This window comes from Indicator indicator, chromosome 23, assembly GCF_027791375.1.
Source record: "Indicator indicator isolate 239-I01 chromosome 23, UM_Iind_1.1, whole genome shotgun sequence".
NCBI classification, from domain to species: domain Eukaryota; kingdom Metazoa; phylum Chordata; class Aves; order Piciformes; family Indicatoridae; genus Indicator; species Indicator indicator.
The window spans coordinates 6,147,046-6,164,920 of record NC_072032.1 but is presented as its reverse complement, the minus strand read 5'-3'; the positions used below and the strand labels follow the sequence as shown (position 1 = coordinate 6,164,920).

Here is a 17,875-nt window from a genome sequence, read left to right as displayed (position 1 = left end):
TCTCTCTCTTCTCTCTCTCTTCTCTCTCTCTCTTCTCTTCTTCTCTCTTCTCTCTCTTCTCTCTTCTCTCTCTCTTCTCTCTTCTCTCTCTTCTCTCTTCTCTCTCTCTTCTCTCTCTTCTTCTCTTCTCTTCTCTCTCTTCTCTCTCTCTTCTCTTCTCTTCTTCTCTCTTCTCTTCTCTCTTCTCTCTTCTCTTCTCTCTCTCTCTTCTCTTCTCTCTCTCTTCTCTTCTCTTCTCTCTCTCTCTTCTTCTCTCTCTCTCTTCTCTTCTCTCTTCTCTCTCTCTTCTCTTCTTCTCTTCTCTCTCTCTCTCTTCTTCTCTCTTCTCTCTTTCTCTTCTCTCTCTTCTCTCTTCTCTCTTCTCTCTCTTCTCTCTCTTCTCTCTCTCTCTTCTCTCTTCTCTTCTCTCTCTCTCTTCTCTCTTCTCTTCTCTTCTCTTCTCTCTCTCTTCTCTTCTCTTCTCTTCTCTCTCTCTCTCTCTTCTCCTTCTCTCTTCTCTTCTCTCTCTTCTCTCTTCTCTCTCTCTCTCTTCTTCTCTCTCTCTTCTCTTCTTCTCTCTCTTCTCTTCTCTCTCTCTCTCTTCTCTTCTTTCTCTCTCTCTTCTCTCTCTCTCTTCTCTCTTCTCTCTCTTCTCTTCTCTTCTCTCTCTCTTCTCTCTCTCTTCTTCTCTTCTCTCTCTCTTCTCTCTCTCTTCTCTTCTCTCTTCTCTCTCTTCTCTCTCTCTCTCTTCTCTCTCTTCTCTCTCTCTCTTCTCTCTCTCTCTTCTCTTCTCTCTCTCTTCTCTCTCTTTCTCTCTCTCTCTCTCTTCTCTTCTTCTCTCTCTCTCTTCTCTTCTCTTCTCTCTCTCTCTTCTCTCTTCTCTCTCTTCTCTTCTCTCTCTTCTCTCTCTCTTCTCTCTTCTCTCTCTTCTCTTCTTCTCTCTTCTCTCTCTCTTCTCTTCTCTCTCTCTTCTCTCTTCTCTCTCTCTCTCTCTTCTCTTCTCTCTCTTCTCTCTTCTCTCTTCTCTCTCTCTTCTCTCTCTTCTCTTCTCTCTTCTCTTCTCTTCTTCTCTCTCTTCTCTCTTCTCTCTCTTCTCTCTTCTCTTCTCTCTTTCTCTCTCTCTTCTCTCTCTTCTCTCTTCTCTCTCTCTTCTCTTCTTCTCTCTTCTCTCTCTTCTCTCTCTCTTCTCTCTTCTCTTCTCTTCTCTCTCTTCTCTTCTTCTCTCTCTCTTCTCTTCTCTCTTCTCTCTCTTCTCTTCTCTCTTCTCTCTCTCTCTCTTTCTTCTTCTTCTCTTCTCTCTCTTCTCTTCTCTTCTCTCTTCTCTTCTCTCTCTTCTCTTCTCTTCTCTCTCTTCTCTCTTCTCTTCTCTCTCTCTCTTCTCTTCTTCTCTCTCTCTTCTCTCTTCTTCTCTCTTCTTCTCTCTCTTCTCTCTTCTTCTCTCTCTTCTCTCTCTTCTCTCTTCTCTCTCTTCTCTCTTCTCTTCTCTCTCTTCTCTCTCTCTGTCTCTCTCTCTCTCTCTTTCTCTCTCTCTCTCTTCTCTCTCTTCTCTTCTCTCTTCTCTCTTCTCTCTCTCTCTTCTCTCTCTTCTTCTCTTCTTCTCTCTTCTCTTCTCTCTCTTCTCTCTCTTCTCTCTCTTCTCTCTCTCTTCTCTCTCTTCTTCTCTTCTCTCTCTCTTCTCTCTTCTCTCTCTTCTCTCTCTTCTCTCTCTCTCTTCTCTTCTCTCTCTTCTCTCTTCTCTTCTCTCTCTCTCTCTCTTCTCTCTCTCTCTTCTCTTCTCTCTCTTCTCTCCTCTTCTTCTCTTCTCTTCTCTCTCTCTTCTCTCTCTTCTCTCTTCTCTTCTCTCTCCTCTCTTCTCTTCTCTCTCTTCTCTCTTCTCTTCTCTCTTCTCTCTCTTCTCTCTTCTCTCTCTTCTCTTCTCTCTTCTCTCTCTTCTCTTCTCTTCTCTCTCTCTTCTCTTCTCTCTTCTCTCTCTTCTTCTCTCTTCTCTTCTTCTCTCTCTCTTCTCTCTTTCTCTCTCTCTCTTCTCTCTTCTCTTCTCTCTCTTCTTCTCTCTTCTCTTCTCTTCTCTCTCTTCTCTCTCTCTTCTCTCTCTTCTCTTCTCTCTCTTCTCTTCTCTCTCTCTTCTTCTCTCTCTTCTCTTCTTCTCTCTCTTCTCTTCTCTTCTCTCTCTCTCTTCTCTTCTCTCTCTCTTCTCTCTCTTCTCTCTTCTCTCTCTTCTCTCTTCTCTCTCTTCTCTCTTCTCTCTCTTCTCTCTTCTCTCTCTTCTCTCTTCTCTCTCTTCTCTCTTCTCTCTCTTCTCTCTTCACTCTTCTCTCTTCTTCTTCTCTTCTCTCTCTCTCTCTTCTTCTCTCTCTCTTCTCTTCTTCTCTCTTCTCTCTCTCTCTTCTCTTCTCTCTTCTCTCTCTCTTCTTCTCTTCTCTCTTCTCTCTCTCTTTCTCTTCTCTCTCTTCTTCTCTTCTCTCTTCTCTCTTCTCTTCTCTCTCTTCTCTTCTCTCTCTCTTCTCTTCTCTCTCTTCTTCTCTCTCTTCTCTCTTCTCTTCTCTTCTCTCTTCTCTTCTCTCTTCTTCTCTCTCTTCTCTCTTCTCTCTCTCTTCTCTCTCTCTTCTCTTCTCTCTTCTCTCTCTCTCTTCTCTCTTCTCTCTCTTCTCTTCTCTCTCTCTCTCTTCTCTTCTCTTCTCTCTTCTCTCTCTCTTCTCTCTCTTCTCTCTTCTCTCTCTTCTCTTCTCTCTCTCTCTTCTTCTCTCTCTTCTCTTCTCTTCTCTCTCTTCTCTTCTCTTCTCTCTCTCTTTCTCTCTTCTCTCTCTCTTCTCTCTTCTCTCTCTTCTTCTCTTCTCTCTTCTCTCTTCTCTCTCTCTCTGTCTCTCTTCTTCTCTTCTTCTCTCTCTTCTCTCTCTTCTCTCTTCTCTTCTCTCTCTCTCTTCTTCTCTTCTCTCTTCTCTCTTCTCTTCTCTCTTCTCTCTCTTCTTCTCTCTCTCTCTTCTCTCTTCTCTCTCTTCTTCTTCTCTCTTCTCTCTCTTCTTTCTTCTCTCTTCTCTCTCTTCTCTCTTCTCTTCTCTCTCTCTTCTTCTCTTCTCTCTTCTCTCTTCTTCTCTCTTCTCTCTCTCTCTTCTTCTCTCTCTCTTCTCTCTCTTCTGTCTCTTCTCTCTCTCTTCTCTCTTCTCTCTCTTCTCTCTTCTTCTCTCTCTCTTCTCTCTTCTTCTTTCTCTCTCTTCTTCTTCTCTCTCTTCTCTCTCTGTCTGTCTCTCTCTCTCTCTCTGTCTCTCTCTCTCTCTGTCTCTCTCTCTCTGTCTGTCTCTCTCTCTCTCTCTCTCTCTCTCTGTCTCTCTCTGTCTGTCTGTCTCTCTCTCTCACTCTGTCTGTCTCTCTCTCTCTCTCTCTGTCTGTCTCTCTCTCTCTCTCTGTCTGTCTCTCTCTCTCTCTCTCTGTCTGTCTCTCTCTCTCTCTCTCTCTGTCTCTCTCTCTCTCTCTCTCTGTCTCTCTCTCTCTCTCTCTCTGTCCAAAAGCAAGCAATCCTCATTTGATGCATTCAATCCCTGTGAAAGGTGACAGGCACCACGAGGAACTGGTCCTGCTGGCTGTCATTTGGGAGCTCAGCTGTGCTGAAGTATTTCACATGTCATTAGCATTGATTTCTCTTCTGGTTTCCTTTCCAGTTCCCAGCCATCGGTGCTACATTGGCAATGGCCTGGAGTACAGAGGCACAGTGAATACAACCACTTCTGGCTACAGCTGCTTGCCCTGGAATTCAGACTTGCTTTACGAAGAGCTTCACATTGACAGTGTGGAGAAAGCAGTACAGCTTGGCTTGGGGCCCTTCTCCTACTGCAGGTAGGGAAAGTTCTCCTTTGCCTTGCATTTGTACATCAAGAGGTGGATTGTTGAAGGGAGAAGGAGCAAGAATCTCAAAGCAGATGTAAACTAGACTGACAGAGAATCGTAGAAAGCATTGGGTTGGAAGAGACCTTCAAAGGTCATCTTGTCCAGCCCCTCTGCAGTCAGCAGGGACATCCCCAACTAGATCAGGTTGCTCAGAGCCCCATAGAGCCTGACCTTGAATGTCTCCAGAGATGGGGCTTCCACCACCTCCCTGGGCAACCTGTTCCAGTGTTCCACCACCCTCATAGTACAGAACTTCTTACAGGAATGCTGTAAGTGTACAGAGAGCTGTGAGGATGACTGTGGGACTTGGACATGTCTGCTATGAAAAAAGACCAACAGACATGGGGGTGTTTAGTCTGGAGAGGAGAAGGCTGAGAGGGGATCTTATCCATGTCTATAGATATCTGAGGGGTGGGTGTCAGGATGAAGATACCAGGCTCTTTTTGGTGATGCCCAGTGATAGAGCAAGGAGCAATAAGTACAAGCTGGAAGGAGGTTCTACTTCAACACAAGCAGACACTTCTTTATGGTGAGGGTGCTGGTGCCCTGGAGCAGGCTGCTCAGAGAGGTTGTGGAGTCTCCTTCTCTGGAGACTTTCAAAACCCACTTGGATGCATTCCTGTGTGACCTGTCCTAGGTGATCCTGCTCTTGCAAGGGGGTTGGACTGGATGATCTTTTGAGGTTCCTTCCAACCCCTGCCATTCTATGATTCTGTGATGCTGGTTGATGTCTAAGCTTTGGTTCCTTTGTTTTCTTTCCCCACGGATGTTACACCAGGAAAATCAGAACGTGCTGCACTTCCTAATTTGTTTGATGATAAAAAGCTCCTCTCTGTCTAACACAAACTATTAATAGGAAGAAAGGCTGAGGGACTTGAGGCCTTTTAGCCTGGAGAAGAGAAGACTGAGGAGGGAACTCATCAATGCTTCTAAATACTTAGAGTGGGTGGTGGGTGTCAGGAGGATGGGGGCAGGCTCCTTTCAGTGGTGCCCAGTGACAGGATAAGAGGTAATGGGCACACACTTGAGCACAGGAAGTTCCATCTAAACATGAGGAGGAACTTCTTTAGTTTGGGGGTGGTGAAGTGCTGGAACAGACTGCCCAGAGAGAGAGGTGGGGGAGTTTCCTCTGGAGTCATTCAAGAGCCACCTGGGCACCATCCTGTGCAGCCTGCTCTGGGTGAACCTGCTGGGACAGGAGGGTTGGACTTGCAATCTCTAGAGGTCCCTTCCAACCTCTGTTGTTCTGTGATCCTATGGAAAAGGAGTCTCTACACCCACCCTTAATCCAGATGGGCTTGCTTTCCAAGGCTTGGTCCTGATTCAGGCGCTCAAGTAGGAGATTTATGGTGTCCCAGCACAGTAGGGAAATTTCCTGGGCACATATTTTATGCTTGGACAAAACATTCCCCTTCGATTCACATCATTTCAGCACAGTATTCACTTGCAGATCTGAAACACACAGAACAAAATGGTGTAGAAGCTGACGTGTTCCATGCTCTGTAGAGCTGAGAAAAAGAAGCTTTTCACTTTTTTTGTCAGCTTGTTACAATTTCTGGGGATGTCTCTGCCACACTATATAATCCTGCAGAGAGCTTCTTCTTCAAACAGTCTAATTTAGAAACACTGTTGGCGGAAGATGACTCAACCTGTGTTGCTTCTTCGGTTCTGAGAATCTGAAAGTGCTTTAATCTTTTTTTTTTTTTTTTTTCTGAAGAGCAGTCATATTAAAAAAGAAGAAAAAAAATACCGAAGAGCCTTACAATAAGAGCTAGTGCTTCTGATAAATCCAGCTGAAGCAGAATTACTGTTTATTTGGAGTCCTGAATTTCCTTGTCTATTTTTCTTGGCCTGCTGGAGATCTTTCTGGGTCTTCAGAGATTCCCTATATTCTTGGAGGAGTAAACCAAGCAAATTTCTGCTTATTTATAAGGCATTGATATATACATAAGGCTTTACCATGGGGAAATCCTAATGGAATCAATTCCAAACTTGTTTTAACACCAAAGTAACAGCTTTTTTTTTTTTTTTTTCTTTTAAAATATACAACATTTTCTTGGAGGCAGTCTTTCATTTCCTCAGACTCTCCAGGGAATGTGAACCTCAGCTTCTCAAATTTGTTTTTGCAAGTTATCCTTGTTATGGATTTTCTATGAATCTACCTGTGCTGGAATTTCCTCACTTAGGAAAAAAAAAAAACAACAACAACAAACCAAAAACAAAAAAAAAACACATCTAAAATTGGGATTTTTTCCCCGTGGGATTTAATCCTGAAAATAGCTGAGCTGAGAGCTGTTAAAGCACTTCAGTGTGGGCTGTATTTAAACCACGTGAACACACATCCAAATACTGGAAGGCAAATTTTACAGGTGTTTATTCATGTGTCTGCATTTCAGGTCCTAGAGATCTTTAGGCTTGCTTAGCTTTAAGCATGAAGAATTCTACTGAAAGGCAGCTCAGGGCTTAGCAGCTGCCTCAGTGCTTTGTCAGATGGCTCAGAACCAGAGAGTCCTGTCAGTCCTCTGCATGGTGCAAAAGAAAGGAGCAGAAAACCTCTGGGGAGCTTGGAACAACATTGTGGTTAATGCTTGTTGCTCACTGTCCCCTTGAATGATTTAGAAATCCAGATGATGATGAGAAGCCCTGGTGTTATATCCTGAAGGACCACAGCTTGTCCTGGGAGTACTGTGACATTCCATCCTGTGGTATGTAAAGGCTCTCTTATAATCCATGTAATGGATGAAGGAAGGAAGAATCACTGATACTAGAACAAGCTTTCACTGTGTGATTTTAAACATTTTGCTGTCAAATCTTTTGCTGTTTGCAGTAAATTAAATGACAATACCAGGAGGCTTCTTTTTGCTGCCTTTTTTTTTTTTTTTTTTTTTTTTTTTTTTTTTGGTGGTGGTTTGAGTTGTGATACAATCTGTGATTTTTGTTCTGGAATAACAGCAGTGTCACACTACTGCTTTCAGTCACAGTCATCCCAATGCCATCAAATCTTCTGCTAGAACATGCAAGGTGTCAGAAATGATTGATGCTTTGGTACAAATTGTCATCACTCAGGGAATTAGGGGCCCAGAGAAGTGAACAGGTTCTGTGAGCAGAGAGAGGACTGGATCCTGAAGATGTATGAGACACAGTATTTAATTCCAAAACCTATAAATTCTGCTCTTCCCCTAAATTAATTTCTAACCATTGTTAATATTGCAGCTGACCTTTAGCAGAGAGCTTTCAACTGCAAAGCCAGTTTATAAAATGGCCCTTTGATTTCCCTTTTATGGTTTGATGTTTCCTTTAATGCATTTGGCAGATGACATTAATGTGAGCGTCCTAATCCTTGTTATTGCAAAGGCACAGCTCAGTCCAGGATCCCAAAATGAAGATGTGATGTATCACGCACTCTGTTGTGCCTCCTCCAAGTAGTGCAGGTTACCTTTGTGCTGGTAAATGGAACAGTGTCTGGGTGTGCTCTCAAGTGCCTTTAATTTGCAGTGGTACACACCCAGCCAGTGATGGGAATGGCCTTCCATCTTGCAAGTCCCTTGAGGAACTGAATGAGATTCAGTTGTATGTGAATATTTAATGATCATCTCATTCAACTTCTCTTTTAAAGACTCCTGTGAAAGTTCTAAATCACAAGGATTTACAGCCTGATGCCATATCCTTTTATATCTCAGCAAGCAGGGAAAGGAGGCCACCAACTCCAGACACTATAGATACCTACGCAGTCACCAAAAGGCCGTGTGGGAGAAGACACAAAAAAAGAAGTTTTGTGAGACCCAGGATTGTTGGGGGATCTTCATCTCTGCCTGGATCTCATCCCTGGACAGCAGCTATATATATTGGAGAGAGTTTCTGTGGTGGAAGCCTTATTCAGACTTGTTGGGTTGTGTCAGCAGCACACTGCTTTGCTAACAGGTAAACTCACCTGTTAGTACGACAGGAGGTCCTCTCCTCCTCATAGACACCTTCTGCTTGTCACTCACAACAAACCTGGGCTGAAACAAGTGAGAAAGAAGATGGGATTAGAAAAAGACTAACATTTCAAAAGGAGTTCCTGGCAATTTGAGTGCTTGCTTGTGAATGAGCAAGTGGCTTGGAGCCCGATTATCTCCTACACCTTAGCACATTCTCCTCCCTGGGGCTGTTGAAGGCCAGGTTGGATGAGGCCTTGAGCAGCTGAGTCTAGTTGAGAGGTGTTCCTGCCCATGGTGGGGAGGTTGGAGTAGATGATCTCTGAGGTCCCTTCCAACCTCAGCCATTCTACGGTTCTACAATTCTATGTTCCTTAAGGAGACTCAAAGAAGCTAAATGGCTCCACTGAAGGAATAAGGTAGGGCAGAGCAGGACACTGTATGGGAGCTTGTATGTGCAGGGTGATATACATATTTCTCTTCTTCTCAGTTACCGTTTTGAAGGTTTATGCCTGCTTTGAGATGTAACAGAGATAACTATGCACACTGCTGTGCTTTGTTCAGAAAGGCTGAGACAGCCAAGCAATGATTTATTAGAGACAATAAATGACCGTTGGTTGACAAAAACACAGCAGGATGAGCTTCACAAAAAGCCAAAGGGAAGGACTGATTGAGGCTGATTTCCTTGAGAGGTGTTTTGGGGTTTTTCAAGTTCTATCTGTCCTCCAGATGGAGGACACTGGAGTACAAAAAATGACTCTAGGATGCTCTTTATTGTACATATTTAATTTTCTACAAACGCTGAACACTTCCCCTGGTTTCAGTTTGATCACCTTGATGGGAAAAAATATTACATCATTTCATACCCATTGCTCCTTTGCATAGTAAAGAAGCCAAAGAGAAACAGAGACCCTCGTGCCAGGCTACATGTGCTGCTAGCTTGTGGAGCTAATAATACCACTGCGAGTGCTGCACTGAAGCATTTGGAGCTCGAGCCACAACGCATTTGTTTTTCAAATGTTGTGAAATAGCTCCTAACTTTGGCAGCTATTCAGGGCATTTCCACCCACTTCCAGCTGGTGGTTTGGTACATACAGATTTTTCCATAATTGCTGCACTGTAATTTGCACTCTTCTGTAGGTTTAGCAGCTGTGGGAGCCACAATTTCAATGGGTTTCCACTAGGCGACAATAGATACCTGTGCTGCTAACTTGGGTTAGGTTTGCCTTTTCCATAACCCTTCAGTGCCTTTAAAACCTGCTCTAAAAGCTATCCTGGGAAGTGAACTTCCACACTGGTTTACAGACCCAAATCTGATTTTTAAAGGGGTTGGTTTAGCACTGCAAGAACACTAAGGAAATCCTGGCATCACGTATTAGAATTAGAGAATGGTGAGGGTTGGGACTGACCTCTGGAGATTATCTAATCCAACCCCTCTGCTGAAACAGGTTCATCCAGATCAGTTTGCCCAGGATCACAATGTCCAGGCAGGTTTTGAAAGTCTTTAGTGAAGGAGACTTCACAATCTCTCTGGGCAGCCTGCTCCAGGACTCCAGTAAAGAGGTTTTTCCTTAAGTTCAAGTAAAACCTCCTGTGTTTGCGCCCACTGCCCCTTGTCCTATCCCTGGCCACCACTGAGAAGAGTCCAGCCCCACCCTCATGACCTCCACCATTTATATATGTGCATTTATAAGATCCTTTATCAGTTCTGTTGTCCTGTTCCCCAGTCACAAAAGATTCAACTTCACCCTTTCCTTGGTTAATCAGAAGCACAGTTACTCTTGCAGGGCTGCTGCAGTTAGTGAGAATCTCTTTCCTCTTAGTACCTTACTGTTGGTTACTGCTTCATGCTCAGTACTGAAGGAGACTTTGCAGTGCTTTTGTATCTGATGGGTGTTGGTGATGCTCAGCAGCACAAAAAGGGAAACTGCAATGATGTTCAGCACTCTGCATCTGTTCATGATGCATGACAGCAGCTGTTGCACTGCATGAAAAAACAGATGAGTGCTCTGATGCTGAAGACACTTGCTAACAACATTCACTGTAGACCTATGCAGATGCAGATCTAATTGCTGTTAGAGTGAAGTTTGAATTCTGTTGTTTTCAAAGCTAGAGAGTTTATTTCCAATCACTTCCTGATTATTCCCAAATGTCTCTCTCTTCCTCACTGTTATACTGGTTCTTATTAGTTGTCTGTCCTTGGACACTTGATGGAGGAGGTTTGTGGCCTTTATAAGGTCAACACACAGTGGGTGGAAAAGATGGTGTGGCTTACTAAAACTGTATTCTCCTCTGAGTAGGACTTGCCCATGAGAGTGGTGTGCTGCTAGGACCTTCCACCTACAAGTTGCTTTTGATTCTGGACAACAGATTTAACATGGATCAATCTAATCTCAGAGCAGAAGTACTGACAGCTCTCAGGTGGAAGCTACCAAGATGTTCCTGAGTTGTCAGCTTGCCAACACCTTTACAGTCTTGACCCATGCCTGTGATAATTTTAAGAGTTTGGTTTTCCAGAGAAATGAGATATCTTTGAGACCCCCATTTCTTCCTCAGTAACTTTTGTTGTCATTGGGAAAATCCGAGTGGAGTTGACTCAGCTGAGTTTCTAGAACAAGAAGTACTTACAGCCCCTAAAGAGTCTTGTTAGCCAGACTGCAACTGGGCAGCTGTGCCTGTGCTTGCCTTTTCCTTCTGTCAAGGAGCAGCAGCCTTTAATTAGGCTAACCAGACCCAGAGAGCCTGGAACTCACTACAATGTTAGGCATCTTTTTCCTGACCCCAGCAGGTTGGAAGCTTGAGAATCAGGTCAAGATATTATGAAAGGGTAAATAACAGACATGATGGAGGGGCTAAAGTTATAACAGTTCATGGAATACACAGCCATGGGAGATTGCTCTTCATTTGTCCTGCTAATCACAGAATTCCTTCTTCTCTCTTTGTGTTACAGTCCACTGAAATCCACTATTAAAGTTGTCCTGGGTCAGCATATATTTAATAAAACAACCGATGTAACACAAACGTTCGAAATAGAGAAATACATCTTGTACCCTGAGTATTCTGTGTTCAACCCTACTGAACACGATATTGGTGAGTGGTTTTCTTCTCGCAGTGTTGTTTTCTGCTTGCTGGACTTAATTTCAGGTTTAGCTGACCTGTCAAAAACTGCCTTCACAGTGGAAGAATCACAGATAGTAGGAGAGGCTTCTGAGCATGGAGCGTTCTTACTGCTATCAGAGTTCTAAGAGCATCTGAAAGCTAGACAAATTCAGATGAGAAATAAACTGCAAATTTAAAATAATTATGATAATTAGCCTTTGCAGCAATTTACCAAGATGTGCAGCAGATTCATCACCACTTCAAGTCTTTGTGGGATCAGGCTTTTTTTTTTTTTTTCAGCTGAACCATAAACTGTGGGCTTGATGCAGGAATGACTTGGTAAAATTCTATTGTCTGCATTGTACAGAGGATCTGATGAGATGAACATAATATCCCCATCTGCTCTGAAGATCTATGCTACTAAGAATCTTTTTTTTTTTTCCACACTGAGATAGATTTAAAAATCAGCTTCCTTACAGCCAGAAGTTAAATGCCCTTCTGATTAACCTTAAAATATTAGTCAGAATGACAATGGAACAGCATCTTGCTGCTTATTTTCTTGATCTGCTTTTGTGGAAGGTGGCAAATCACCCTGGGGCAGCAAGTTGGGTGAGCACTTTGTCTATGGAAATGATATGGGAGCACATTCTGCCCTGTCAGTGATTTCTACCGGGGCAGCAGAAGAGATGTCCTGCTGAAAATGCTTTTCTATAGCAAACTACCCCCTGAGTGTCTGCTGGGAAGTTTGGGGGATTCAGAAACAGGCAGAGTTGGTGGGGAAGAGCAAGATGCACAGCATTGGAGCACAGTCTGTGTGGGCTTCTCAGCCTGTGAGGTTCTCTTTACATGTTCCACAGAGAACCAAGACTATCCAGGGGCATCTCTTGCTTTGGACACAGCTGTGCTCTGAAAACCTGGAGCTTCCTAAAGGCTCTGAGAAGTGCCATCCATATTACCTCAGCTCTGCCTGAGCAGTGTGCCCAAACACAGAGTGCTCTGCCTGTTACACCAACCAGAAACCCCTCTGTTTACAGCCAAACACAGGGGTTTTGCTACAGAGGAGCCAACATTTCTGCTACTTTGGACATATTCTTTCCATATCAAGCTCATGATGCTGCACAGGTCCATATTTACACTGTCATCAGCCCCATGAGAGGACAGGAAAGGTTGTGTACCATCTCTAATTCTTTGTAGCTTTCAGAAGTTTGGTTTGGAAATATCCTGATATTTTTTTTTTTAATTCCTTAATTTTCAAGATCTTGAATTTTGATGAACCCAGTAAAAACAGAGCACAAAATACACCAGCTCTTGCAGTAATTAATTTTGTAAATCAAATTGGAATTAGGCAGGTGGCCAGGCTTTCAGAAGCAGTGAGCACTTGCACATGCCACTTACTTCTGCTGGAAGCTGTGGATATGCCACTGGTATTTAACTTTAAGGTGGCAGGAGACATACATGTTTTCTATCTTCCCCCTTCTCCACAAAGGCAATGAAGCCAAATCAGCTCTGTGAATGCAGCATAAAATACGTATTCCCACAAGGGGAGTAGCTGAATGTTTCAGCCTTCAATTTGCTGTGAAATCAGGTGCTGTTGAGATGAGTCTGTCTGTCTTCCACTGAAATATCTTAATTAAGAGCGGCTTAGGGGATAATTAAAGTTATATCTGAGACCCATTGCTGCCAATCCTGCTTAAGAAAGGGAACAGTCACTTGATTCCTCCTGTATTTTCTGTTCTGCAGCTTTGATTAAGCTGAAGAAGAACGGCCAACGTTGTGCTGTCAAGTCCCAGTTTGTTCAGCCCATCTGCTTGCCAGAGAGTGACACTGTTTTCCCTGAGCAGTTCAAATGTCAGATTTCTGGATGGGGACACAAGCATGAGAGTGAGTAAAATGGGACTTGGTGTCTGCATTAAAAACTGATAGTAATTAAAACATAACATACATCAAAGCATAACGCTCGAGTATATGCTGTACAACAGATAGTTTGGTAAAACATTTTCCAAGTGTCTTCCTGAGGGATTCTTTTTACCTGCTTTTAGATGTTTACAACTTTTACACCTGGAGTTGTCACCCTGGGCTTCCTTTATAGTCCTTCAGATCTGGAGAGTGGTTCCCTTGACCAAATACTTGTGTCTGGTTTAGGAGGAGTAAGCTATGAGCTAGCTAGATCTCCATGGACTGGGAGGGGAGTAAGTAGCTTAGCTGTAGGTGACAACAACTTGACACTTTAGTCAAGTGAATCCTATCCCTGGTTTCCCAAGGTAGATATCAAAGACTATATATCAATCAATTTACTAGTCTGCCATTTGCCTTTGCCAGGAAGAAACTTTGGAAACATCTTCAGCAGAAGGCTGGATAGCTTTGGGCTAAGAAGTGATTTCTTGAGTAAGGTGGACAAGCCCATTTCATCATTTTGGATGAAGAATTTCTGGTTACAAGCCTTGTTCAAACTGCTTTGATATGGCAATAGCAGACACCAAGGATGGGGGATCTGGCTTCCTCATTCTGCTAAGAGATTTAGTATGAGCAGATGTTGTCCTGGTCTAAATGTGTAGTCTAAAGACAAAAAGAGGCAGTGGAGCCTTTGATAAATCAATGATTTAATATCACACCCAGAAAGAGGGGATGGTTTCCTCAGTCTCTAGGAAATAAGAATCCAAAGTAGATTCTGTCCATGCCTGGATGTGACATACTGTTATTTTAAAGAGCATGGAGTCTGACTGGAGCAGCAAAAAGTGATTTGATCATTGGGAAAATTAGCATCTTTTAAAGAGATCCACAACAGGAATATGCCTATGAGGTGTTAAGTGTACTTATACATTGTATCGTGCATTGTGTTTCTATCTTACACTGCTCACGTTCCATAAAAATTACTTTCTTTTCTTCTCTGGGAATTTTTAAAGACGTATCTGGCTATTCAAATGTCCTGCAAGAAACACTGATTCCAATTATTTCTGAGGAGAAGTGCAGAAGCCCTGAAATTTATGGAAGAGAAATGACTGAGAATATGTTCTGCGCTGGCTACTTCGACAGCAAATCTGATGCTTGTCAGGTAATGTTGTGAGTCATCTCTAGGCAGAGAATATCAGTGTCTGCTGTTGCCAGAAATGTTGCAGAATTACAGTGCTTGCTTTTGACATTACAGTGTTCCTGAAGAAAAAAAAAAAAAAGGTGTTTTTAAAGAAATGTTCCTAAAGCAATGTTCCTAAAGAAATGTTCCTAAAGAACAGAAACTTATGTGACTGCACTGTTTGCTTCCACCTTCATTTTTTTTAACCTATTTGGTGTCAGTTAAGTTCTACAGAAGGGCAAAACACCCTCCAGGGTGTTACATGCCTCCTACTTTCATAAAAGATGGTGGCTATGCACTGGAGGGTGAGTTGCTTTAGCTCCTGGCTGAGGTTGCAGTGTGATGGCAATGGTTGGCTGGCCTGCTGGCAGGGATGTGCTGGCAGCCCGACCAGTGTGTACTTGTGCGGAGCCAAATCCCTGAGCTGCTGCTTGAATTGAAATAAGGATACCTGGGTAGGAGGTGGGGAGCAGTGTGGAGCAGATGTGGAGGAGCAAGGAGCTGAGATTACTTATAATGGATGGGGTTTAATGGTGTAGAAGAGCAGTTAGTCAGAGACAGTGCTTCCTGGCTTCAGTCCTTCATGGAATGAACTCATGCTCTTACTACTTTGCATCTCTTTGAGTTATGTCACATCCTGGCTCTGAATAAGGATTCAGAATTGTTGTGCTGATAGATGAGATTAATTTCTTAAATGAGCACTTAGATTATTCCTTACATAAACCTTTCAGAGTTTATCTTCAGTAAAGGGTGAGTGCCAAGAGGATGAAGCCAGGCTCTTCTCAGTGATGCCCAATGACAGCACAAGAGGCAATGGGTGGAAGTTGAGGCATGTAAACATGAGGAAAACTTTTTTCACTGTGAGGGTGACAGAACACTGGAACAGGCTGCCCAGGGTGGGCTGTGGAGTCTCCCTCTCTGGAGATATTCAAACCCATGCTCCTGTGTGACCTGCACTAGGGGACCCTGCTTTGGCAGGGGGGTTGGACTGGATGAGCTTTTGAGATCCCTTCCAACCCCTAACATTCTGTGACTCTGTGATTTTGAAGTAGAAGGGTTATGTTCTGGTAGCATAGCTTTGGGATCAGGCAGCACATAGCTAATAGTTGGCAGTGTGATTAAGTAAAACAAAGAATGGAATATATATGGTGTGCTGGAACTGGAACCCCTATAGAGATCATAAAAAGCCCAAAGAAAGAAGTCAGGAATGAAATGGCAGCAGCCAGCAGTGGCTCAAATTTTCTAGTCCAGGGCTGAGAACTGGTTGCAGTTATTTGCTGCAAGTGTCTGTACTAGCCAGAGAACTAGAAGCCACCTTGCTTGTTCAGTTTTCCTCACCCAGGAAGCACATATAGAAGACACAGCATCATAGCAGGTCCTTGCACCCTGCCCTGGAAAAAGAGAGTTGATCAGGAGTGAGAGGCAGAAAGAAGAAAGTGGAGGGGAGGAAAGAGGAGCTGAACAGAGACAAATGTTCTGGAGAGTTGTAACATCTGAGAAACAGTGATTTAGAATTGCTGAAGAACAGTGCTCATCACAGAAAATCATTATTAAATTAATGATTTTATTAATTTCAATTAAATCAATCACTTTTAATTTTTTTTCCCTCCTGTTGTCATACTTGCAGTGTGGTCTAAGGAGACTGTAGACTTCTTAATGTCACAACAAACGTAGCTGTCCTCTGAGTTTTCTTAACGTGTGCTTAGGAAATTAAACTATGAACCATCTGTTACTTATAAAAACATTTCAAGCCCAAGAAGCACCAAGCAGATAATGTGTTCTGCTTGATTACTTTTACAACATTTTCTTGGAAACTTTTCTTATTTAAAAAAAAAACATCATTGCACTGATGTGGAAATCAGTGAGCCGAGTTGTGGAGAAATAAGCAAGGCTCTGAGAAGTAAATTGATCTCAGATGCAAGACTTCATTTATCACAGAAATCTCCTAGTATAAAGGCAACACAGTTTTCCTACCTATATTGCCCTCCAGTGATTTTCTTTTTATACAGGGAAAAATGTATTTCTCCCTAGTCTTACATTACTGGAGTAGTGGTTTCTTTCACCAGCACAAAGTCACATATTTTTTCTTTTCATTTCTAAATTTTCATTTCTGTAGAAAGACAGGCTGAGAGTAACAGTAATAAAAAACTTTTCCTGCGTACTTGCAAGCTTTTAAGTAGCAGAAGTGTTCCAAATTAATCTTTGTTGTGGTGTGTCATCAAACACTAGTTTGGCCTTATGTTTGGTTTATGGTTTTACTGACAAGGTAAATGCTCAAGCAGTGTCAGATGCAACAGAAAAAAATCCATATGCCACATAAAATTATAGCATCCCACAGTCACATGAAAAAGTGTGAACGTATGCAACACCTTTCTTTGAAGACTTTCATGATCTCTGACATTTGCAATAAGCATCATTGAGAAATTCTCCAAATAGTCTCTGCCTTACATAATCCTTCCCTGTAGTGCCCATATTACAACTTAGTGTAGCCTCCAAGACTTGCTCCCTGCCTTTGACAGTGACCCAGATCAGTCATGCTCCTCACTAGGTGTCTGATTCTAAGAGAATTTCAGATTTTTAAACAAAATCTGGTATTTTGATACTTCTGTTTGATCTGGAATTAAGAGACTCCACCGTTAGAGGTGAGTATTACTGAAAACCCCAACTTTCTGTAATGAAAACTTCAGTAGACCAGTTTGCATATTTATTTCTTTTAGTTTAAATCTCACATAGAATGGTTTGGGTTGGAAGGGACCCTAAAGATCATCCACTTCCAACACCCCAGCCATGGGTAGGGACATCTTCTACTAAATGCTAAAGCTTCTTCTACTTCTACTAAAGCTGCTCAAGGCTTCATCCAGCCTGGCCTTGAACACCACCAGGAAAGGAGCATAAACATTCTTACTGTAGGACTTTTCCAAATTTTTTTTTCCTGACTGCTTTCTACCAAAATAGATGATCTGTGCTTCCATTTAACACAGGGAGATTCTGGTGGACCTCTGGCCTGTGAGGAAAATGAAATCTCTTATCTCTATGGAGTTATCAGCTGGGGAGATGGCTGTGGCAGAGTCAACAAACCTGGAGTATACACACGAGTGACGAACTATGTAAAGTGGATTAATGAGAAAATAGCTCCCCGAAAAGCTAGTTGAAGAGTTAAATATGCTGCCATCTGAAGAAGGCTTCAGGAGTCTTTTGGTTTCATTGAAATGGTATAAAGATTTTATTATAAGCTGGTATGAAAACTTGTCAGGGTGATTGTTAGCAATTCCAAAGTGGGCCTACTTCCTCTGATGTCAGCATCCTCCACCTAGAATTTTAGGGCTGTGGATGGCTCCTTATATGTGACTGTTTTTATTTGGCTTAATAAACACATTGAGACAGTGCATCAAAGTCTATAGCTGTTTGTCTGCTTGATGCATTACATCAAAAAAGTGATTTGAGTGGCTTTGTGCAGTTTCTGGTGGAGCTGTCATCTCATAAACCAACCTGTAACAACACTGGACTTGTATTCTGAGATGAGTTGAAAACGTAAACAGGAGGATCAACAAAAATGAATTTTTTTCCCCCTCAGAAGTGATCTCTTGAAGTTCAAGTTGAGAGACATCCATAGAACAATGTAGATGAATCTGCTCCTCATGTAACTGCAACAAACCAGTTCTGGGGCAAAAAAACCCCAGAGAGTTTAGGTTTTGATTCAACCAAACATGTAAACATATTTTTATGTTCCACTGCCATAAAATCAGAAACATGCTTGAGAGCTCTGCTGAATCTGGTGTGCAATTTTCCAGCAAGGTTGATGCAAAACTTCCCTGAGAGGACAAAGTTTCTTTGCTGAAGGAAAATGTTGGAAGTCAGAGCACCTGATTTCAGTTATGACTTTTTGCAGCCTGTGAGCTGTTCCTCACCGTGGGGACAGCGATGGAAACAC

At 42.7% G+C, this 17,875-nt stretch overlaps 1 protein-coding gene across 1 annotated transcript in view; it reads left to right on the top strand.

Moving 5' to 3' along the window:
- HGFAC (HGF activator) overlaps positions 1 to 17,096 on the top strand; it is a 43,312-nt gene extending 26,216 nt beyond the window's left edge. Inside the window, exons 8-14 of the mRNA XM_054391650.1 lie at positions 3,633 to 3,807; positions 6,478 to 6,563; positions 7,539 to 7,779; positions 10,726 to 10,865; positions 12,615 to 12,755; positions 13,778 to 13,926; positions 16,926 to 17,096. Of these exons, the coding sequence (XP_054247625.1) occupies positions 3,633 to 3,807; positions 6,478 to 6,563; positions 7,539 to 7,779; positions 10,726 to 10,865; positions 12,615 to 12,755; positions 13,778 to 13,926; positions 16,926 to 17,096 (1,103 nt within the window). The remainder of the gene's footprint in view (positions 1 to 3,632; positions 3,808 to 6,477; positions 6,564 to 7,538; positions 7,780 to 10,725; positions 10,866 to 12,614; positions 12,756 to 13,777; positions 13,927 to 16,925) is intronic.
- The last annotated feature ends 779 nt before the right edge of the window (positions 17,097 to 17,875 follow it).